This window comes from Rhagoletis zephyria, unplaced genomic scaffold (genome assembly GCF_001687245.7).
Source record: "Rhagoletis zephyria isolate East Lansing unplaced genomic scaffold, Rhagoletis_zephyria_1.1 Rzeph_scaffold_03111, whole genome shotgun sequence".
NCBI classification, from domain to species: domain Eukaryota; kingdom Metazoa; phylum Arthropoda; class Insecta; order Diptera; family Tephritidae; genus Rhagoletis; species Rhagoletis zephyria.
The window spans coordinates 46,913-68,062 of NW_016160195.1; the positions used below are offsets into that span (position 1 = coordinate 46,913).

The following is a 21,150-nucleotide window of genomic DNA, read 5'->3' on the forward strand; positions in this document are numbered from 1 at the left end:
GGCGCTCTCTGCAGCATAAGCATAATCTGATTATAGCACTGAGCGGAGTTCCCGACATACCATAGATATGAGTGAATGTGCCGAGTGTTGTTTGCGCAAGAGTTTTTTCGGTTGGAGACGTTGGAGGCAAAACGAAATGTTAAAAGGTCATTGGTTATCCTCTAATTAGAAATGTAACTTTAGCGCTTTTGTTTGATTTAACAACGAAAATGCAAAAAGAAGTTGTAGCATACCTTTAGGAGCCAAAAATCCATTTCAAATTAATATTTTTATTGGGCTCGGCCACAATTGCTTAGGCCGTTACAGCACCAACCAAGAAGGCGTTTTTTATTACTAAAAAATAAGCATAATTTTTTGAGTTTTTTTAAAATAAAAACAAGTAAAAAGAAGTACATATAAGTTCGGGCGAAACCGAACTTTATATACCCGGCGCAGGTGTCAAATTTCGTCGTTCCAACTTTCTCTAAACTATCTAAAAGTCTATAACAGTCTTATTTATTGTTAAGATATTATTGTAAATATTGACTTGGAGTAAATGGACGTCCTCAGTTCTTGAAATAATTGCTTAGCTGGATCCTTAGCAAGGCTCGTAGCGAGTTTGGTAAGGATTGGTGAAGCGGCTACTAAGATACAGTATTTCATCATAAGTGGGCGGTGTCACGCCCCTTTTCCAAAAATTTCATAATAATATTATTTTGTACCAAAATTTTACTTCACATACTAAATTTCAGCAATTTTGAGTTTTTGCATTTTTCGAAAATAATGTTATATAAGAAGGTGGTTACAGTCTGATTTCGCCCATTTTCAGCACCCTAACTTGTATAAAAGGCAATCCGGAGGCGATCACGAATACGACGGCGACGATGAATAAGAAAACGACGAAAAAGAATATGAGCATGAGATGAATACAAAGCGGAAGACGAATACGAAAGCACCCTAAGAAGAAGAACCAAACGTGATAAAGGAGAAGATAAATAAGAATACGCCGACGAAGTGAGGTGAGAAAAATGCATCTTCAACTTCATCTCCATCTTCACCTGCATCTTCATATTCATATTTGTCACTTCGCTATGTCTTCATCTTCATTTCTTTCACCCTTTAACTTAATCTCCATCATCATCATCATCCCCATCTTCACCTTTAACTTCATATTCATCGTCATCTTCATTTTCAACTTCATCACCCGTCTTCATCACCATCTTCATCCTCAGCTTCAACTTCGTCTTCATCATCATCTCCATCTTCATCGTCATCGTCATCTTCTGACTTCATTGTTATCTTCATCCTTACCTTTTTATTCACCGTCATATTTATCTTTAAATTTATCTATGTGCGGGAGTGTCTTTGTTGTTTCCTCGTCTTTGTTTTTTATTTTGTCCTTGTGTCGTTCTCTGCCTATTCTCATTCGCCCTCAGCAGTGGCTTTAAACCTTCTGCGCAGCCAATTTCTAAGCTTATTTAATCCTTTAGCTTACTTTTAAAAAAGTGAGCATTCTTGCAAATTTTTATAAAAATGCAAAAATAAAAAAAAAATAAAAATAATTTTGTAAGAGCTAAAAGCAGTTACGTATTCTGCACAAATTTTCACGTCAGTAAACGATTTCAGAGGATAAATTTACCAATCTTTGGAAATCACCCAAATACATTTGTTTGGAAATACATATACATTTGCTGCATATCATCACACAGTGTGGCTATTCTCAAACGAGTTAGCGACAATTTTCGGATCGCTATCGCAAGTTCCCGACGTACATATGTTATGAATGCCGCAAGGTTGAGAATAGCCACACTGAAATGCAAAAAGTCGTAACTCACATTGTCACTTGAATTACAAAAGGCCGTGACTTACGAAAAATTCAAAATTCATCGCCCTACAAGTTCACACATCGTTTTTTGCCAAAAAAAAATTGTTAGTTACAGCTTTTCTAGGACAACGACTGAGGAACGACTACTCGAAGCATTGAACGCCCTATAACGTCTCAGAATTTTAGTTTTTTGAAAAACACTCTTTCTCAGAATTTGGTTGAAGAACGCCTTATTTCAGAATGCCCTATCTCACTTGAAAATGTATTGTGATACGGCGTTTTTGAAACGAATTCTGAAATAGGGCGTTCTTCGACCAAATTCTGAAATAGGACGTTTTTGAAAAATTTTTTGAGATAGGGCGTTTTCGAACTGCCTGACGAGATAGGTCGATCTTCCACTTAGCAGTCGATATACTCTCTAAAAAAATTATAGACAGGGCCATTCTATATAAATAAAACGACGTACTGATTAAACAATTTTTTAACCCGAATTTTCATGAAAATTAGTTGGGCAGAGCGTAAAAATTTGCAATTAATTTCGAATCAATTTAGTAGTAGGTAAATATTGCTATTTGAGATGTACTTGCTAGACAAGTGCATACATACATATGTATGTACGTAGGTGAGTATTGTCGTTACAAATTGAATTTTAAACATCTTTTTATAAGTACTATCATGCTTGCTGCTGCAGCACATTTAATTAGTTTAACTGCAAGGCTTTTAACAGGCAATTACACAATAATTTTAAGGCAAACTGGAATTTCTTTCAAACATTTATATGAGAACATAAGCAAAAATTTATGAAATTCGCTTGTGCTTTCTTTTTTTTTTGTCTCACAATAATCTCACTTAGGCTATCTGCACACTGGTCGTCCAATCATAGTTGCGTTATCGTCTCGCCCTGAAATTTTGGGCCGAGCACATGCATTTCAAAGGAGATCTGCACACTTGTCGTTATCGGCTGGTTATCGGCAAATCGTAGAAGATGCAGAAACGGATAAGTACGGCACTGTCGGTTGCTAATCGTTGTGCACGCATTGTTTGTTTACATTTTATGGGGAAAAATTAGTGAAAAAGTTAATATTTGCATTAAAATTGCATAAAAATTAGTGTCTTTGGTATAAAATTTGTCGAAATTATTAAAAAGTGGATAATTGCAATAAAATTCAATAAATGTGAGCGTTTTAACTATAAAACATGTCGAAATTGTAAAAAGTCTCTGCGTGCATGCACAAAATACATTCCAGGAAAAGAAAAGAAGAGATATTACTGAAAAATTATGTCTAGAATTGTTGCAGCACAGTCCATATTTTAAAAATTGCCGGTTTTTGTAATTATTTCGCTAAAATATCAACCAGAAAAACAGAAAATACCTGCTCTAAGTCAATTTTTAGACGCCAAATGAATTGAAATATCACGACCGAGTGTGCGAAAATGTAGTCGTCAAGTAATCGTTGCGTCATGATTGTGTACTTATCCGTTTCTGCATCTTCTACGATTTGCCGATAACTAGCCGATAACGACAAGTGTGCAGATCTCCTTTGAAATGCATGTGCTCGGCTCAAAATTTCAGGGCGAGACGATAACGCAACTATGATTGGACGACAAGTGTGCAGATAGCCTAAACGAATGCTGCAGTCACGAATACTCAACGCTAATTCGGTGTTTTTGGGGGCTCGTTTGCGCACGTTAACAAATCAGCGGTAAAGTGTTGCCGTATATATGAACATACATATGAGCCGCTCAACAAAAATTTGGGAGACGCGAGCAAATAATGTACTTTATTTTTAATTAAAAATTCCATATATATTTTAAAATCAAATAAATAATGTTGTCATAAATATTATATACTATTGTATGTTATATAAGGTTATTATGAACATAATAAGTTACACTATACCCGGTGTTTTGACACTTAATTTACGATTTTTCAAAAAGTGAAGTTAATCGATGTGTGCACTGAACGGCTCATATGTCTATGTCGATCAGCTTCTTCCCACACGCATTTGACCGGCTGTCACATGGCTTACATACATATGCTTGTACTTCAACGTACTTGGACATAGACACATGGATTTACATACATAGTACATACAATTGCAAACTAATTTTTTATAAAAATATAGCTCATTATCTAACATAACCAAATAAATCCAAATTTCAAACTACGTGCAAAAATTATAACAAGTAATTTTTAGGCAAAAAAAAACCAACCCACTCAATGCTCATATCGACGCCTCCAAACCATAACATGCTAAGTCCCAAAACTCAGCACATCACTATTGTGATTATTACTGTGCCTGAAAATATGCCACAAAAGATAGATTTTAAGTGCTAGGAAAATGCATACAAGTTAATTTTTTTTTGCAGCGGCATAGGATGTGTACAGAAATGCATCAAGCCAAAGCATCATACGCATTTATTTCTAAACTATAATTGATGGAAATGTCCAATATGCGCAACCACGGTTGAATGCCTAATTGGAACCTAGTTGCGTTAATAAGGCATTTCATCAATTATAGTTTAGAAGCAAAAGAGACTGATGCTTTGGCTTGATGCATTTGTGAACGCACCCATATTTGTCGCAGTAGCGCAGTAGAAATCCCAATAGTGATGCACTGAGTTTTGCGACTTTGTTATAATACGGGTGTAAATCTCACATGGTCCAAAGTTATCCCTCAATGGGTCGTATAAATAAAAACTGAGCAACTGCTTTTTCTTAAAACTCCATACATTTACTTCAATTTTGTTTGAATAAATCGAGTAAAACGTCTGATATTTAGAAAAAAAACAATTGCTTATTTTTACCGACTTCAAAAAAGGGGGAGGTTATCAATTCGTGGGAATAATTTTTTTTTGTGTACATAAATATGTTACCGTATAACTTTGGACCACGTTAGCGATTTCTATAATTCTTTTTTAAAGGAAAGGCATACATCCGATCATTGGATCTTAAAGAAATTAACGATAATCTTACATTTTTATACAGAAATTGAAGTCGATTTTGTTTTTTGATTAAAAATTACTTGTTGCTTAAAAATTACTTCTTTTATCATACGGCCCGATATATTAAAAAAAAGGAATTTGTAAGCAAAACACAAAACCGAATTCAATTTTCAAGCCATAATTTAAGATTATCGTCAATTTCTTCATGATCCAATGATCGGATTTAAACCAAGTTAGTATGGTAACACGTTTCCTTAAAAAAAAAAGAATTACAAAAATCGGTTGACGTGGTCCAAAGTTATGCGGTAACATACATAATATAAAAAAAATATTCCGAATTGATAACCTTCTCCTTTTTGTGAATTCGGTTAAAAATAACATATCTCCTTTTTTTGAAGTCGGTTGAAAATTAAACACATTTTCGCTAAAATTTTAAAATGTTTATTAGGAGCCTTTAGGAAGATGTTATGCAGTTTTATAGCCCATTAAATTTTAGTATAATAAAGTGCAAGTTTGAAGTTGCTACAAATCTTGTTGATTTTTGACAAATTTTTTTCTCGACAGTGCTAGGCATTTTCTTCCATATCAAAAAAGTGTGGAGCATGTTTTTTTATGGAAGACAAAAAAAATCCAAAAATCAACTGTATTTTGTAGACACTTAAAACTTGCACTTTATTAAGATTTAAAAAACATCTGTATAAGTTTGCAAAAGTTATTTAGGTTTTGCGCTATGCTTTTATAAAAAATTAATCAACATTAAATAAAGAAAAGAAACAAGTCAAAACCGAAAAATATATCGCACTCCTATTATTTTGTGGACAGCTCCATATGTCCACAATCTATCTACATAACATGTATATACATACATAAATTTCTATAATCGCCAAAACAACGATCATGTTTGTATGTGTTTCAAATTCATCATCGTCCCATTGAAAACGTCAGTCTTTGCAAGTTTATATGTGGGTAACAAATCTATGTAAATATGTATGCATATAAATGAGAGGATCGTGTATATGTACAAATATGTACATACGAGGGTGGATTGAAAAGTCGTTAGAATTGCGACATCTATCGGTCATTAATTTACTTAATTATTGTGAATGTTAAAAGTGAACTGTCAAAAGCGAGCTGTCAAAATTTCATAACATATGGTCAAACGGTACTTTTTTGAGAATTATTTTTGCAAAACACTATTGTATTTTTATTAAAAATGGAAAAAAGTGAACTTCGTGCTGTTATAAAGTACTTTCATTTGAAAGGTTTAAACCAGAAACAAATTATTGAGGAGTTGCAGACAGTATTAGGGGAACATGCACCCTCAAATGCAACAGTTTACAATTGGGTAAACGAGTTTAAACGTGGTCGGATAAGCACCAAAGATGAGCCACGCTCTGGGAGGCCAAAAGAGGTAACGACTCCAGAAACGGTGGAAAAAGTGTACAAAATTGTCACACAAGATCGAAGAATTAAATTGAGAGAGATTGCTGACATTGTGAACATTAGTTATGAACGTATGAATAACATAATACATGATGAATTGGGTATGAAAAAGCTTTCAGCAAGATGGGTGCCGCGTTTGCTAACTCCTCTGCAAAAAATGAACCGAATGTCGACTTCAAAAGTTGGTTTAGACATGTTTAACAGAAATCCATCGGAATTTTTGCGTCGTTTCATAACGATGGATGAAACGTGGATCCACCACTATACACCAGAGTCTAAAGAACAGTCCAAACAATGGGTAGAACGTGGCTCAAGTGCTCCAAAGAAGGCAAAGGTCGTTGCATCAGCTGGTAAGGTTATGGCATCTATTTTTTGGGATGCACAAGGTATAATTTTCATAGATTATCTTGAAAAGGGTAAAACCATCACAGCTGAATATTATTCATCTTTGTTGGATACATTGGACCAAAATATTAAGCAAAAACGGCCATTTGAAAAAGAAGAAAATCCTCTTTCATCATAATAACGCTCCTTCACATTCATCTTGGAAAACGCTGGAAAAAATTNATTCATCTTTGTTGGATACATTGGACCAAAATATTAAGCAAAAACGGCCAAATTTGAAAAAGAAGAAAATCCTCTTTCATCATGATAACGCTCCTTCACATTCATCTTGGAAAACGCAGGAAAAAATAAATGAGTTAGGCTATGAATTGCTCCCTCATCCGCCATATTCGCCAGATTTAGCTCCCAGTGACTTTTTCCTTTTTCCAAATATGAAAAAATGGCTCGGCGGAAAAAGATTTGTGTCAAATAGTGAAGTTATAGCTGCAACAAATACTTATTTTGAAGGTTTTGAAAAAACTTATTTTAGAGAAGGAATAAATATGTTAGAAAAGCGTTGGAAAAAATGTATTGACTTAAAAGGAGATTATGTTGAAAAATAAATCAATTTTTTGTTAAAAAACCAATGTCTAGTTTTTCATTCTAACGACTTTTCAATCCACCCTCGTATGTAAATAAATGCATATACTACGAAGGTAGGTAGATAATACGTTGATCAGTGAGCGCTTATGACGAAAAAAATGATTTGTTAATGCTTAACCCTGCAATGGCGAACATGCAAAAATATCAAAAGCCATACGCAATGCCCAAAAAATTATAGTTTGTAATGGAAAAATTAAGAAAAAAAAGCATATGGAATATTAACTGACCTTCTAATAAACGTCAATTATATCTCTGATTTGACCATTTCCCGTCCAGCCATCTTGATTTGTTGAAAATCCGTTATTTTTTTTATACACTCCATTTTCATTTTGTTCATAGAAAACTGTATTTTCACAAAATTATAAAATTATAACTAAGTTGCTGCATACTTGCTACTTTTAGTCGGCAAATCTTCACACACTTAATATCGTACTTATATATACTTATTCTTTGTTGCTACAGTCGACAACGAATGCCAAAAATTCACCTCTCCACTCTGTCCTATTCTGACCCATTAATCACTCTGGCATATCACCGAGAATAGATTTGACATAAAGTGCAAATAATCTTCTTCCACCAGCTGCACGTACGAGAGAGGCGTGTAGCTAGGCTCATCAGGTGGGAAATATTGTATTTCGTCAACTTCTTCCACCTCCTCTGCATCTGGTTCATTGTTGCTACCGCTCACACTTTCTACGCCACAGTTACGCTTCAGCTCACTACTACCCAACGTTTGCGTAGGTTCGCCTTGCCGCCGGAGAGGTGGACGCGACAGCTGTGGTGTGGAAGAGACCGCTGCTGGCTGCTGAGTACGCCCGCCACCAGCACCAATTGGACTTATCACGTGCGACATTTCGAAGTCATTACCGCCACTGGTGGATGCTGGTGTACGTTGTTGTTGCCGATTATGTTCTTGTTGTAGATAAAGACGACGGACCACGTTCACACGCAAGTCGATTGAATGGCGCCGCGCACTAGACTGTGCGGTTGATGATGCACCGCCGGCCGTCGTTGTAGAGCCGCTGCCGCTAGCCGATGCGCTGCTACTTGTGGCAGTTGAACCAACACCAGCACCATCACCCAACTGCATATAAACCAGGCCATGTTTGCGTCGATACCACATTTCGCGGTGTTCGCGATGCTCAATCAGAACCTTCTTGCGAACAAATTCGTGGAAAGTTAACAATTCGGTGCTGATCTCGCGCCGTACAATTTGTTTTTCGCGTGCAGGCAAGTAAGGATTTTTCAACGCCAACATACTCTGCGAGGCGGCTAACATGAGTATGTGCTCGAGCGCAAGCAAACAGAGTTCGCCATCAAGATTGCATAATAACTCGTTTGGTGGGCAATTCGCCGATGAAACAGATGTAATGGAAACTGATTTGGAAAATTGGCGTTGAGTTCGTGCGAGAGCAGCTGCACCTGCTTGTGTTGCACTTGTGCCTTCACTGGAAGTAGAAGGTATTACATTGAGCGGCACCTCGTGGAAGCCATGACCTTGCTGAAATTAGAAAATAAGTAATCAGCTGCCACCTCAGAAATTTGTGTTTACATACCAAATTCAAAACTTTCGTGAACACACCAACAATGCTCAGCACTGTTCCAAAAGAAAGTGTCATGGCGGTTTCATTCAACTTGGGCGCCCCAAAATGTATCTCGAAAATAGGCTCATATTTTGTAACTAAAAACTCAGGCGAACATATCAAATCCAAGAGCTTTGGACTGAAGCGCAGCAGACTCTGTACGCTCAGCGTGATGATTTCAGTGAGACTGTGTGGAAGTTAAATAACGCGTTTAGCTAATCTAAGTTTAAAAGCGTAGCCTTTACTCACTTGTTGAATGCGCTTATGACTTCATCGGTAAATCCCGGTCGTTCTATATCCGATAATATATCCAGCTGCAAGCTGCGGCCTGCTATGAGACATTTAAGATTTTTCGGTTGATGGAACATTGAAATACAATGGCCCATGAGCACTTGCACGGCGCGCTACAGACGGCAAAAGGAAGGCAATGATTTTTGTAATAGTTTACAAGGGATACATTTGTTCGTCAGTAACTTAACTAATTGCCTAACTATAAAATCTTTCACTCACCATTAAGTTGAACAGCGACTGCGAATGTTCCAAACGCCAAAGCGTCTCGAATTCCACCAAATTTGATACCAAAGTAACAGCGCTCTTAATTAACTCCATGGCTAACGGTTCGAGTGTCTGTTTGGCAAGCAGCAATGAGTCCACCAAATATTGCTCATGAATGCCAACGAATTGCAATGCTTGTTTTACGAAGTAATGCTTATGTTTCTCAAACATAATCGTGACCAAAGTAATACCACGCGTATAGATGGGCCACCACTTTTGCACAGTCCAGCTATTGTCATCAGTTTTTGTTTGCCCTATAACTGCAAAATTGGTTTGCAATATATCCTTAGGCGGCAACAATTTCAGCCACAAATAATCGCCCACATCGCAGTGTAAAAATTCTGCCGAGCAGTTGCCTTTCGCAAATACAATCAATACGTCGAGCAACTCGACAGCTAGTTTCTGCTTACTGTACAGCTGCAGTATGCTTCTAGCGCAGCTCAACAAGCGTTGAAATACTTTATTTACGATGAAAGGCAGATCCCAATTGCCAGGACCGGAATCGTGGAAGATGCTTGCCACAGTTTTGAGTAGATTAAAACTCAATACCAGAGAGTTTGATGAGCTTTGTTGCAGGTTTTCTAGTTCCAACTTGGCTTGATTCTCTACGCGTGCGCTATTCTCTAAAGTTTGTAGCTCTGTGCAAATGATGCTTACTACCGAATAGAGGAAATTTAGCGCCGAGTTCGAGTCGTTCAATAACTCAACTGCTAGCACGTCGGCGCACTTGATTGTGAATGCTAGGCAGGCTTCCTTGGCGCGTATATGCAAGTCCTCGTAGCAAGAGGATAGGCGACTGAGTAGCTTTATAATCTGTTTCAGCATTTCAACATCCTCCTCAGGCGTATCTGTGTATGAGAGCTTGAAGCTGAGCAGCACGAAGAGATACAACTCACTAAGCACGATAAATGGACGCAGATCTTCGATGAATTCGGCGCGATCCACCAAGTGCGCGAGCGTCTCCTCAGCCAATTTTTTTAATTGCTTAGGCGGTATTTCGATAAATTGTGGCTGCTTTTTTAAAAGTATGATAAGGAAGCTTTTAAATGCTGCCAGCCGACAAAGCCATTCAGGCACGTCTTCACTGAAAACGTCAATGGCGCAATAAGGATCAGCAGCCGGCGTTTTGGGCATATCAAAAACGTAATTGATCCATTTGTAAAAGTTGGGCGTTTCAAAGAAGCGCGAGACAACTTGTTTTAACTCACCATTACCATTTGTCGTTGTAGAAAATATTTCAATTGAGAGTATATTTAATAGCTGGGTGTATACACGTGCATTTGAATCCAAAGTACTGAAGAGAGGATTGCAGAGTTGTAACCAAAATTTGGGACGCTTAGTGAGATCCTCCACCAAACTCTGCATGCCATTCTTCCACAACGAATGGAAAATATTCATTATTTTGCTTGGCAATGAATGTTCCACAGTTTTCGGATCTTTACCTACAGCCTCCAGATAATCTTCAAGGAAAGTCAGTATGCTATCGGCGATTTGTACACCAACCTCCTTCCCTAGAAAGCGTTTTTCTTGGGTGGAGTTAACTTTGAAAAATGCCTCTGTGACACCTGGCTGCTTCTCGATGCAAGCCTCTACTAACTCCAGAATGGCTACCTTTAGTGAATCGCTTTCTAGTTCATCAGGTAAGCGCTGCAGAAATGTTAGGCGTATTTGATCCGGTTCCATATCGAGACATGCCAGCAGTGACATATTGAATTCGAGCGCAATGCGACGCAAAAGGCGACAAGAGAGAATGGGCAGCCAGCGGTCGAAAATATTGCTCATGTAACTAGTAACAACTGGAATAATACGGAGTGTATCACGTTGCTTGGGTTGTGTGTAAATAAGCGCTTCGAGCGGCGAGAGTTCATTTGATTCCAAAGTTGAGGTCTTTAGCCGTAATAGTTGCATGAGAATACGCATAGCTAAGCGTACAAGTAGCACAATGCCATGCGATTGTTGAATCATCCAATTTGACTCCATCTCCATGGTATGTTGCAAGTAAGCATTGCCCAGAGCAACGAATCTGGTAGGGAAGGTATGCATATTAGTTTGAATTAAAAAAAAGAACTAAATACAAATGCACCTTAAGAGCATCATTCCGTTTTCCATATTCGATAAACTGTGTGTGCATACGTCACGCAGAAACTGTTTATCCGAATTTATTTTCTCATTTTTGCTACCAAGACTTGTTACGGTATCCAAGATGTCGCAAACGAAACCCATAATTTCAATGTATATTTTGTGACGCTCTGATTGACTTTGAAATCCCCAGGCGTGCATGTGTGGAAATACTTCGCGGAGCAAAAATATTAAGCCGGGTATTTCTATCTTCAAGAATTTATTTCGTTGCAACTGTTTGGCGAAGAAACTTGTTTAAATTAATTGAAAAATATGTCTTAATTTTTGGAAAATCACCTTCGTATACGAGCGTAAAAACCCCAAATAGGCTAACAGAAAATCATAACGCTCTAATTTTTTTTCCACATCGACCAAATAAGTGCCAACTACGCGAGAATCAAAGCAGATGCCTAACGCATAATCCTTGTAATTTTCGAGCGTTTCGTTAGTAATCATTGGCAAAATATCAAGAGTTATGACACGTGCGAAAATCTCGGCGTCCACTAACGGCAATAGCATAGTGCAGACATTCAAGCAATTCGCCAACATCTGTACAGGTGGCTGAGGCACTGCCTTGAATTTGTTTAACAAATCAATGCACATTTCGGTAGGATGCACCATTTCAGCACTTATTGCGCTGAGCGATTTTGTGCGTTGAAGTACACTTTGCAAGTATTCGAGACCGGCATTGATACGGCGCACGCGTTCATTCTGCTGCCAATCGCCTTGGGTTTGTACAGTCTCGGCGAGCAAACAGTTGATTTCATGATGTAAAACAACAAAATAATTGAGAGATATACGAAAATGCACAAAATAGCCTTCAGGCCGAGGCAATACAACTGCTGTTGTATTGGCGGAAATGTTGAAATCTAAGTGTGGAAAAGGCATTACGTTGGCGGTCAGAATGTAGTCCTCTTCGTTGATGGCACGCAAGGGGTATTTACTTTCATCGTATAAATCGGTAAATATGGGCAGTGACTCTAATTGGGCCTTTATCTAAAAAACAAAGCAGTATAATCGACATTTAAATAGTTTTGCTTTAAATTGCTTACAAATGAAGACATGCCCGCTTTGGTTAGTGAGTTTGCTAGCATTGAAAGATGCACAAAATCAATAGGAAATGTTTCCAAAAGTGTATTGAAAAGTGAGCGCACGCCCTTTTCTGCAAAAACGAGAAGTTAGGCTTTGTGTTTGGATATAGTATCTGACTTTTGGGTAATTACCCTCTTCCGAGCAAAATTCCTTCGCCAATGATGGCCAAGAGAGTAGCTCGCATAGAAGCTCATATATATACGGATGACGTGCACAGGAACCATCCCCATCAAAGAAATCGCACATATACGTAAGCATGTTGTACACAGTTTTACGTGCAATGCGCGAAACTAAGGAATCATCCTAAAAACACCAATCTTATTTTGATATTTGTACGGAAAATGTCTCAATAGATACCTTATACATTGTGTTGGTGAGTAGATTTTGTAAATACTCAAAACATCTTAGACCAATGGCCCTCTTTCCCATAAGCTGGCATGGCAAGAACGTCTCTTCTTCCTCTGTAGCTTTTGTAAAACGAATTTTGAGTAACATCCACGACAATAAAAGTGGCCCATTTTCTGGATTATGATACATTCGTATTATTTCCTTATCTAAGGAATCGATAATATTTAACGCCAATGTTGAAGCAGTGTCTTCTAAATCAAAACACTTCAATAACAATATGGTCTCCGAATATGCTAAGCGTGTCATCAGTTCGTTATGCAAGGGCTTTCCGATGTCTAAATAACTTTGCTGGCGCCCAAAAGTGTGCTGTCTAAAGCAGTTGAATAGTTTTTCGATATGCTTTAGTTCAAATGGCAAATGCTCGCAAATAAGCAGTAGAACGTGTAGAACTTCGTTAATTTCGCGTGCATTTCCTTCTGACCAGACAATTAGACGCGTATGATAATCGAAAAATTCACCGTTGGCCAACTGGTTAGGCGGATACTCGTTGATTAGTTGCTCCAGCTGATTGAGGTAGGAATCGCGCAGTTTTGGCAGTGTAATTTTATTTAAAATTTCTTTGTATTGCGCATGATAGGGATGGTTAGGAACTTTGTAGAAAAGTAACAAATTTTTAACGATTTTCAAAACGATCATACGTTCAAGTGTATAGTATCCCCATATGTCATCTAGGAGTTTGCTCATGTTACTCTCCGAAGAAATGTGTGCGGTGAGCGAACTTGCAGAGCCGCGATATTCGTTGGTTAGGTAGTAGCAAAGTATCTCCCAACATTGTTGGGACTCCAGGTCCTAACATACAAACGGGTAATATTAGTGCAAATTTCAAAGAAAGTCATAATTCATCTATTGTTTTCATACCAAGAGCTCTTGCAAATTCTGCGTGAATGGTAGCAATTTTTGTTGCTTCTTTTCCTTCAGCAAGTCTTCCAATTTTACATTCGACGCAGAACGTTTACGAAACTGCAGCACACCATCCTGCAACTCTTTCGATACATTAAGCAATTCTTCCCGCACGGTACTTTCCGGTGTCTCATGGTGTATGCCAGATACCAACTGCCAGAGGCGCTTCCAATCGGTGCTGCAGAAATGAGTTTTTATACATATTCACGATCTTTTTGCAATCTTCTACTTACATCGCATTGCCGTTTGCACTCATTGCTATCACTGGAATTACGATTTCCTTAAGTTTTTATATAATTCAGCCGCAATATCACTTAAAATTTATAAAATAACTAATGCGAAATTCCATGCATTGCCCAACCGCCAAATGTTCTAAAGCGCGAAATACACAACACAAGCGGCTTGATAAACCAAGCGAAATATCCCTTCGCTGTGTTGTGTATGGCGGTGTTTGTAGTTTTGCAAACCGTTTGAGGGAAATTTGAACAAAAATCAAAATTTGCTGAGTTTCTGGCCGCCATGTTCACGTCAGGATAATGGAAGAAACCCATAACTTTTAATAATGGGAACCGAAAGAAAACCAAATTCTTTGGTTCAACGAGTAAAGAGCGAAATACACAACACAAGCGGCTTGACAAACCAAGCGAAATATCCCTTTGTTTCAATCCATTTGTGTTGTCTATGGGGGTGTTTGAAGGTTTGACAAACCGCTTGAGGGAAATTTGAGCAAAAATCAAAATTTTTTGATTTTCTGACCGCCATGTTGACGTTTGATCAAACCGCTTGCGATGTGGATGGTAAAATCGCCTCATTTGTTGCTGAATTTTCACCAAGTGAGGACGTNACTAAAATTAAACGGGCTATAAAACTGCATACTTACATTTTTTTTATCTGATTAGAAAGTTGCAATTTTTTTGAAATTTCTCGAGTATTTATGTTTTTTTGTTGTACTGTGAACTATATTTTTATAAAAAGTTATCGATAAAACTGAACGTATGGTGTTCCATTCAAAACAAATTTTGCTGGAATCGTGAGGAGCTTTTGATGACCTAAATATTTTAAAAGGTTCTTAAATTAAAAAAAATAAAATTAACTGATATGTAATTAACTAATATGTAATTAACACCAGCTTTTATAAATGGTAAGTGTCAAATAAAAAAAAAAAGTTTAGCTTTTTTGGTTCCACAAAATTCCATGGGCTATAAAACTGCGTTCCAAAAAATGTTATAAAAATTCAGAGTAAAAACTTGAAGAGTTATTCGAAATTTTTGTGAATTATCAAAAACAATATATGGGGCTTGATTTTTTCATTTTTATATGTTTGGTTGAAGCGCAAGCAATATTCTCACAAAAAATAAAAACTAGCAAAAAAAATTTACTTGAAAATCATTGTAAATATTAAAAAAATAAACAAGCGGTTTTTGCTGTTTCGTTGTTATCTTTAGTTTTATAATTTTTGATTGAAATAATGAAATGAAATGAAATGAAATAACATAATAAATATAACTATAGTTTTTATTTAAATAATTTATTGGTATAAATTTTCAGGATTTGGTAGATGTTTTTCAAGTGGATAGTAAGTATTCTTTTTCGTCAGTGTCAACTCTTGTAGGCAAGGTATTATACGACGTTTCCACGCTTCGTAGTTCGCTCTTCCATTCGTCATTCGCCATGCAATTACCTTACGAAAATTTTGTGAGCGAATTACCTCATTTGTAGGTAATTCAGATCGGATTATCATACGAATGACGAAAGAATCGTAGCCTTCTCTAATATTTATCGGAAATATATCGAAGATTTCACTGGCCCGGTCCTATTCGCTGGCACTTTTTCTAGCTGCAGGAAAATTAATTAATAAAATATTATAAAAATACGTTTTGTGATTGGATGAAAAGAGAAGACACGCTCCTGATGTTCACACGCGCTACAATTATAACGTGTTGTCTCATCTTATAGATTTACGTTCTTTGCATGTACTCAGTATAAATTGTGATACATTTTAATTCACAAGTCGAGGGTACTCTTCCCATCTAAGGTGTCCTTACACGATATGTATTTGCATCTGTAAATGTGACTTTTTCAATACATATATAATTGCGTATGCCTGTCAAATTCACAGTATTTACTTAACTATTTAAAAATACTTTCTTTGAAAACAGAATAAACTAAACTCAGATGATTCTATCTGTTTGTCAGATGAAAATATAAACATTTCTATTTCATATGTACGTGTGTCTGCTTTGTACAGAAACAAATCTAATTTGCTTTTACACGATATGTTGACATTTCCATATGTACAAAGTGGCATGTACACATGCAAATACATATCGTGTAAGAACACATTTAAGACTTTTATGATTTCGTGGCCACACATTAAGTTTGTTTCCTTTCATTGAACATACCACCTTTAATCTGGATATGACATCACTGCTACACACAACTTGCCTGTTCCCGAACTCCAGGATTTAGTTCGAAATAGCCCGAAGTCGTTTCCATTCACACATTTATCATATATTTTGCGAACAGTTTCTCACTAAATCATGAAGTGTGGGAACAGGCTAGTATTGTCGTTACTTTTCCTTTTTTATTTTGAAGCTGTCGGATATGGTACTGGGCTAAAGGCCCAGTCACACGACTGGTACGTTTGTACAGATTTGTACATTTTGGCAGTCACAGTGTTCTTTAGAAATTCGGGTTCAGCTCGGTAATGCCGCGTTCCTTTATACATTCCGTATAATCCCATTTCATAGCCATTTCACATATCATCAGAAACGTTCTAAAGAATAAGTAAACAAAAAGTTTATTCCAAACGTTCAGAATGAAAGAAGAATAAAGAAATGCAGCCTAAAAGAATTTCCAAACAACACTACTCTGTAACTGCCAAAATATACAAATGTACCAATCGTGTAACACTGGCTTAAGAATCTCATCTAGAGTAATCCAGTAAGTATTGTGAAAACTATTTTATGTCTTTAAAGTGTTAAACACCAATTTGATATGTGATTTTAGTTAAGTATGCAAATGAATTCAACAGTTACCGAGTACAAACGCTTTATTTTCACTCTGTATTTTATATAAAAACCAAAAAATATTAATAAAAATTGTCAACGATCACAATTAAAAGTTCAAACTACCATTTAAATTTAAGAATTCGAAGAGATATTAAAGATTGATACTTTGATACTCAAAATTTTTTTTCATTATGCTTTTGATCCATTTTAGAGAATTTTGGTGATACATTTCTTCTGAACGCCGCGGCAACACTGTTGCCAGATAGCACTTTTGGAGCTAGATTTAGCTCTTTATTTTTCTATTTAGCTTTGAAATTTGGCTGTTAGTTCTTTTTAGATCTCTAAAAAATTATCTAGAACTTTTTAGCTCCGGAAAGTTTTAGTTGTATTTGCGAATATATTCAAATTACAAGTGTTGACTAAAACTTATTTATTTGTGGCTATATGGCAACTCAGAGAAATTCGATACTTTTATATTATTCTATTTCGATTAATATTTACAAAATCTCTATTCCTAATGTAAATGGAATACCAGCTAATGGAAAATGGACAGGTAGTTTATTTAGTTCCTGCTTTAAAATTGATTTTAGTTATGATTACTTTGCAGATGTTTAAGAAATCGATCTACCAAACCGATTAACAATGTAAGCGAGACCACACAAACTATACCGGAAAGTGATTCGAGCTCCGGACAAGGTAATAGAGTACCAAACAAAACTTAAGACAAACATCGATATACAGTGAAAAAGCGTAAACACATATGTACATATGTATGTATATTCGTATACACGGAAAAATGCCGACTCCAATATTTACTTTTGGATCTAAATTAAAAAACTCATGAAAAGAAATCCCTATTTCTCCCACACCAAACACAACCTAATCGCACAAATTTGTACGCAGAAGCCACAAAAGACTTGGTTTAACAAATTAATCCCAAAAGATATAAAAATCGGTAAATAGAATACTGACTGGTTACACCTAGGGTAATGAATATCTACATCGTATATTTAAGTGTGATAAGCGCCAATATTTGTAGCTGTGGCGCTACTGATTACTATGCCCATCAGACGCTCCACTGCAGTTTACTTGCAAATGTTCGGGAGGGCTTCGAAGTCGTCCACAACTGCACTGATTTTACCGAGATTTTTCGTGGTTTCTACTACCGCAAAATCACTGAACTGGCAAATTTTCTAACAAAATCCGAAGCCGAATTTTGAAATAATCATAGTTACCACAGGTGTTAATACCGTCCACCTCACTCAAATCCTGCCGCACCGCATCACAACCCAACTACCACACCTACACCTTTAGCTTCCAAAATGTCATCATATATTTATGTATACCCAATATACAAACGTCAACATTATCGAGGCCAACACGCACAAAATTATCGCTGACGTTTGGAAACCGCTATTCAACCGCATAAGCCAACTCTCTCACTGTCACATTCGTCTTCACTGTGGTATCATCCTTAGTCACACGAAAATGCATTAAATTGCAGAAATCCGCTGCCGTTTTGAAGGATACATCTCCGATTATATCATAGTATGCACACACGGTGCTCAGGTGCACTTTCGTGTAACCTTTTGCTACAGACCTATTAAAGCAGAGGGATAACCTGGCGTTGGGGAAACCTGCCAATCTACTCAAATCTCAAAAAAAAAACAGAAATCCCTTTTCTGAACTTGCAGATAATGTCTACGGTAAATTTTATCAAAAATAATGGTGAATTTACATCGAATGAAGCCACATGAACAGTTTTATTGCATTGTTTGTTTTTGAAAATTAAAAGAACGTAAACAAACACATTCAGAACAAGCAAACGCTTTGTAGATGAAACTTTTTAAGCTGAGGCAGCCCTCATAACGAAAATTAAAAAAAAAAACAAGCAAGCAAAATCTTCGGTAGACGGAGCCAAACGTCGGCAGACCAGGAAGCTGCACAGACTTCCCAAAAGTGAAGTGAAGGTGGCCATCGAGAAGGCGAAAGCCTCCAAATCCACTGAACCCGACGAAATTCGCATGCTGATGCTGATGCTGTGGGAGTAGCATATTTCACCGAGGTCCTCTAATCTGTCAATGGCCACTTACATCATTCCCGATGTGTGAAAATCGGGGAGAGTGGTCCCACTGCTGGAACCTGCCAACAAATAAGACTCGTATCGCCCGATAACGCTCCTTTCCCCGGTCGCGATGACACTTGAGGCCCTGCTATTCACGTACTTTATACAATACCTGACCCCAGTGAAGCATCATCATGTTTCCGTAAACTGCACGACACAACAACAGCACTTAACGCCATAAAACCCTGCAAACTCATGGCCTAAACCGTAACCGCCCCTTTGGAAGAACAATCGTAGTAAAGCTGGACTTGTGAAAGGTGTTTGACACTGTTTGTCTTTTCACGCTACCAAAAGATATTAAGGCTTCCTCCCACAGGGACTCAAACGGCGGTCGGCGAATTATATGAGTGGTCGACAGTCGTAAGTAATCTTCAGAGATCAAACTCCAGAAGAATTAAAAAAGGGGTTCCACAGGGTGGAGTCCTCTTCCCCTTATTGTTTAACTTCTACTTCTCGAAGCTCCCTCAGCCACCGAAGGGAATTTCACTGATCACACACGCTGACGACTGCTCTACATTGGCGTCCGGAAAGGGAATTGATGACCTCTACTCAAAAGAAAACGGCAATATCCGAGATTTCTCGCTTCTTCACTGCAACGAGCCTTACTCTCCACCGAAATCAATGGCGTCCCTCCTCACCACCTGAATAAAGGAGACCAGGCTTCAATTAGGCATACACGTCGATGGCACATTAATTCCGAGGGTGAAGAACCCGAAAACTTTAGGGGTTATCTTTCATAGCCTGCTCTCCTTCGCGCTCGCCGGCAGCACCTGGGGCAAAAACAAAGAAATGTTACTGGCAACATACAAGTCGACTGGCCGGTCGGTCTTACTTATTCTGCGCCTTTTTGGTCGCTGGGGAGCAGGGCTGCCAACTTAGCTCAAATGGCATTTGATTTTGGAATTTGGCACAAAGTGCCTAAATGGCACTTGAAAAATAGTAATATTTCTATACATATTAGTGGAATCTTTTGCGTGCACTTCCTTTTCTCAACTCAAATTTTTTAATTTCTATAGTGCATGCAACTGGTTTGTCTTACTTTGGCATTGGACTTCTGATTTAGGAATGTGTTTTTAATTTTAATGCTGAATTGGAGGAAGAATTAAAGAGAATGGCACCTTTTTTGGCACTTTTATTTTTTTATTTGGCACATTTTGGCTCTTTTTTATCCTCAATATGGCACTTCTAGCTAAGTATGGTTGGCAGCTCTGCTGGGGAGTAGTTGGACGCAGTGGACGAAGCTGCATACTTGTCCGAACGCCGCACTCTGGACATCGACTACACAGGCCCAAATGTTCACCGTAAGGGAGCATAACAAAATGGTCAGTAAGCAATTTCTGTTGGAATGTCACATAAGTGAAAACCCCAACAAACCCTTGCTAGAGGAGGACCATCCGCCCGGGCACGTCGGGCGGCACCCATTCGTTTATAGGTCGCGGTCCAGACATACATCAACCAACCACTAGATCCGACGACGCACCGACGACCGATCAATGGCATACATAGGGAGTCGGTCATAACCTACCACGACTCCTGGCCTATGAATGCCGTGATCGGGGCCCAATCACTACCTGTGTCAGACATTCAGCTTCAACTGCCAAGAGATGCCCGCACCAGTTTCGGTCTGGATACTGAAGCCGCATCAACAGCTACCTGTCTAGACTCGACCCCAATATCCACAATGAGTGACCGGCATGTGGAGACTCCCGGCACGACACCAACCACCTCTTCACATGTCAGATAAATACCACTCAACTAAGACCCCTCTCCTTTCGGCCCGACCCTGTTGAAACTGCCCTTTTCTTGAGCCTACCGTTAGTTGAGCTTGACGACAATGATTGATTGATAAACGGAAATAGGGGGGGATTAGTAGTGCAAATACAAAAAAAAAAGAATATTTAAATGCAATGTACTTTAAAAATATTAACGGCCCATTATAAAACTGTGCATATTTTCGGATTTTTAATATTTGATATTTTTTCCCCCAACTTTGACAATCTGTGGTTAAAAAAATGTACTGAACTGCACAACACAAAAAAAAAATGCACATTTATCGCACAATATGAGTGACTCGTTCATTTTAGATAGCCGAAATGGAATTAATAATCGCTACACCATATTATATGATTTGAAGTATTCGGAATATGGAGATTGCCATAAGAAAGATGAAGCACAGTA

General features: G+C 37.7%; 1 protein-coding gene and 1 long non-coding RNA gene across 2 annotated transcripts; one reads left to right on the forward strand and one right to left on the reverse strand.

The window, feature by feature from the left end:
* Positions 1-7,215: 7,215 nt before the first annotated feature.
* Nup188 (nuclear pore complex protein Nup188) lies at positions 7,216-14,358 on the reverse strand. The gene is made up of 11 exons (XM_017623275.1): positions 14,070-14,358; positions 13,795-14,014; positions 12,886-13,725; positions 12,660-12,831; positions 12,489-12,598; positions 11,734-12,432; positions 11,402-11,670; positions 9,274-11,341; positions 9,013-9,167; positions 8,737-8,950; positions 7,216-8,681 (listed from the first exon to the last, which is right to left on the reverse strand). The coding sequence occupies exons 1-11, from the start codon at positions 14,090-14,092 to the stop codon at positions 7,695-7,697; spliced, it is 5,757 nt and encodes a 1,918-aa protein (XP_017478764.1). The 5' UTR covers positions 14,093-14,358; the 3' UTR covers positions 7,216-7,694.
* A 2,969-nt stretch (positions 14,359-17,327) lies between these two features.
* On the forward strand, positions 17,328-20,864 carry LOC108368426 (uncharacterized). The gene is made up of 2 exons (XR_001848366.1): positions 17,328-17,400; positions 17,455-20,864. It is a non-coding gene; the product is annotated as an uncharacterized LOC108368426 (long non-coding RNA).
* Positions 20,865-21,150: the final 286 nt, after the last annotated feature.

Coding starts and splice junctions, on each gene's coding strand:
- Nup188 (XM_017623275.1), bottom strand. CDS start 14,092: ATGAGTGCAAACGGCAATGCGAT. Junction 11,342..11,401: donor AACGGAATGATGCTCTTAAG/GTGCATTTGTAT, acceptor CTTCCCTACCAG/ATTCGTTGCTCTGGGCAATG. Junction 8,951..9,012: donor GTCATAAGCGCATTCAACAA/GTGAGTAAAGGC, acceptor ACTTCCACACAG/TCTCACTGAAATCATCACGC.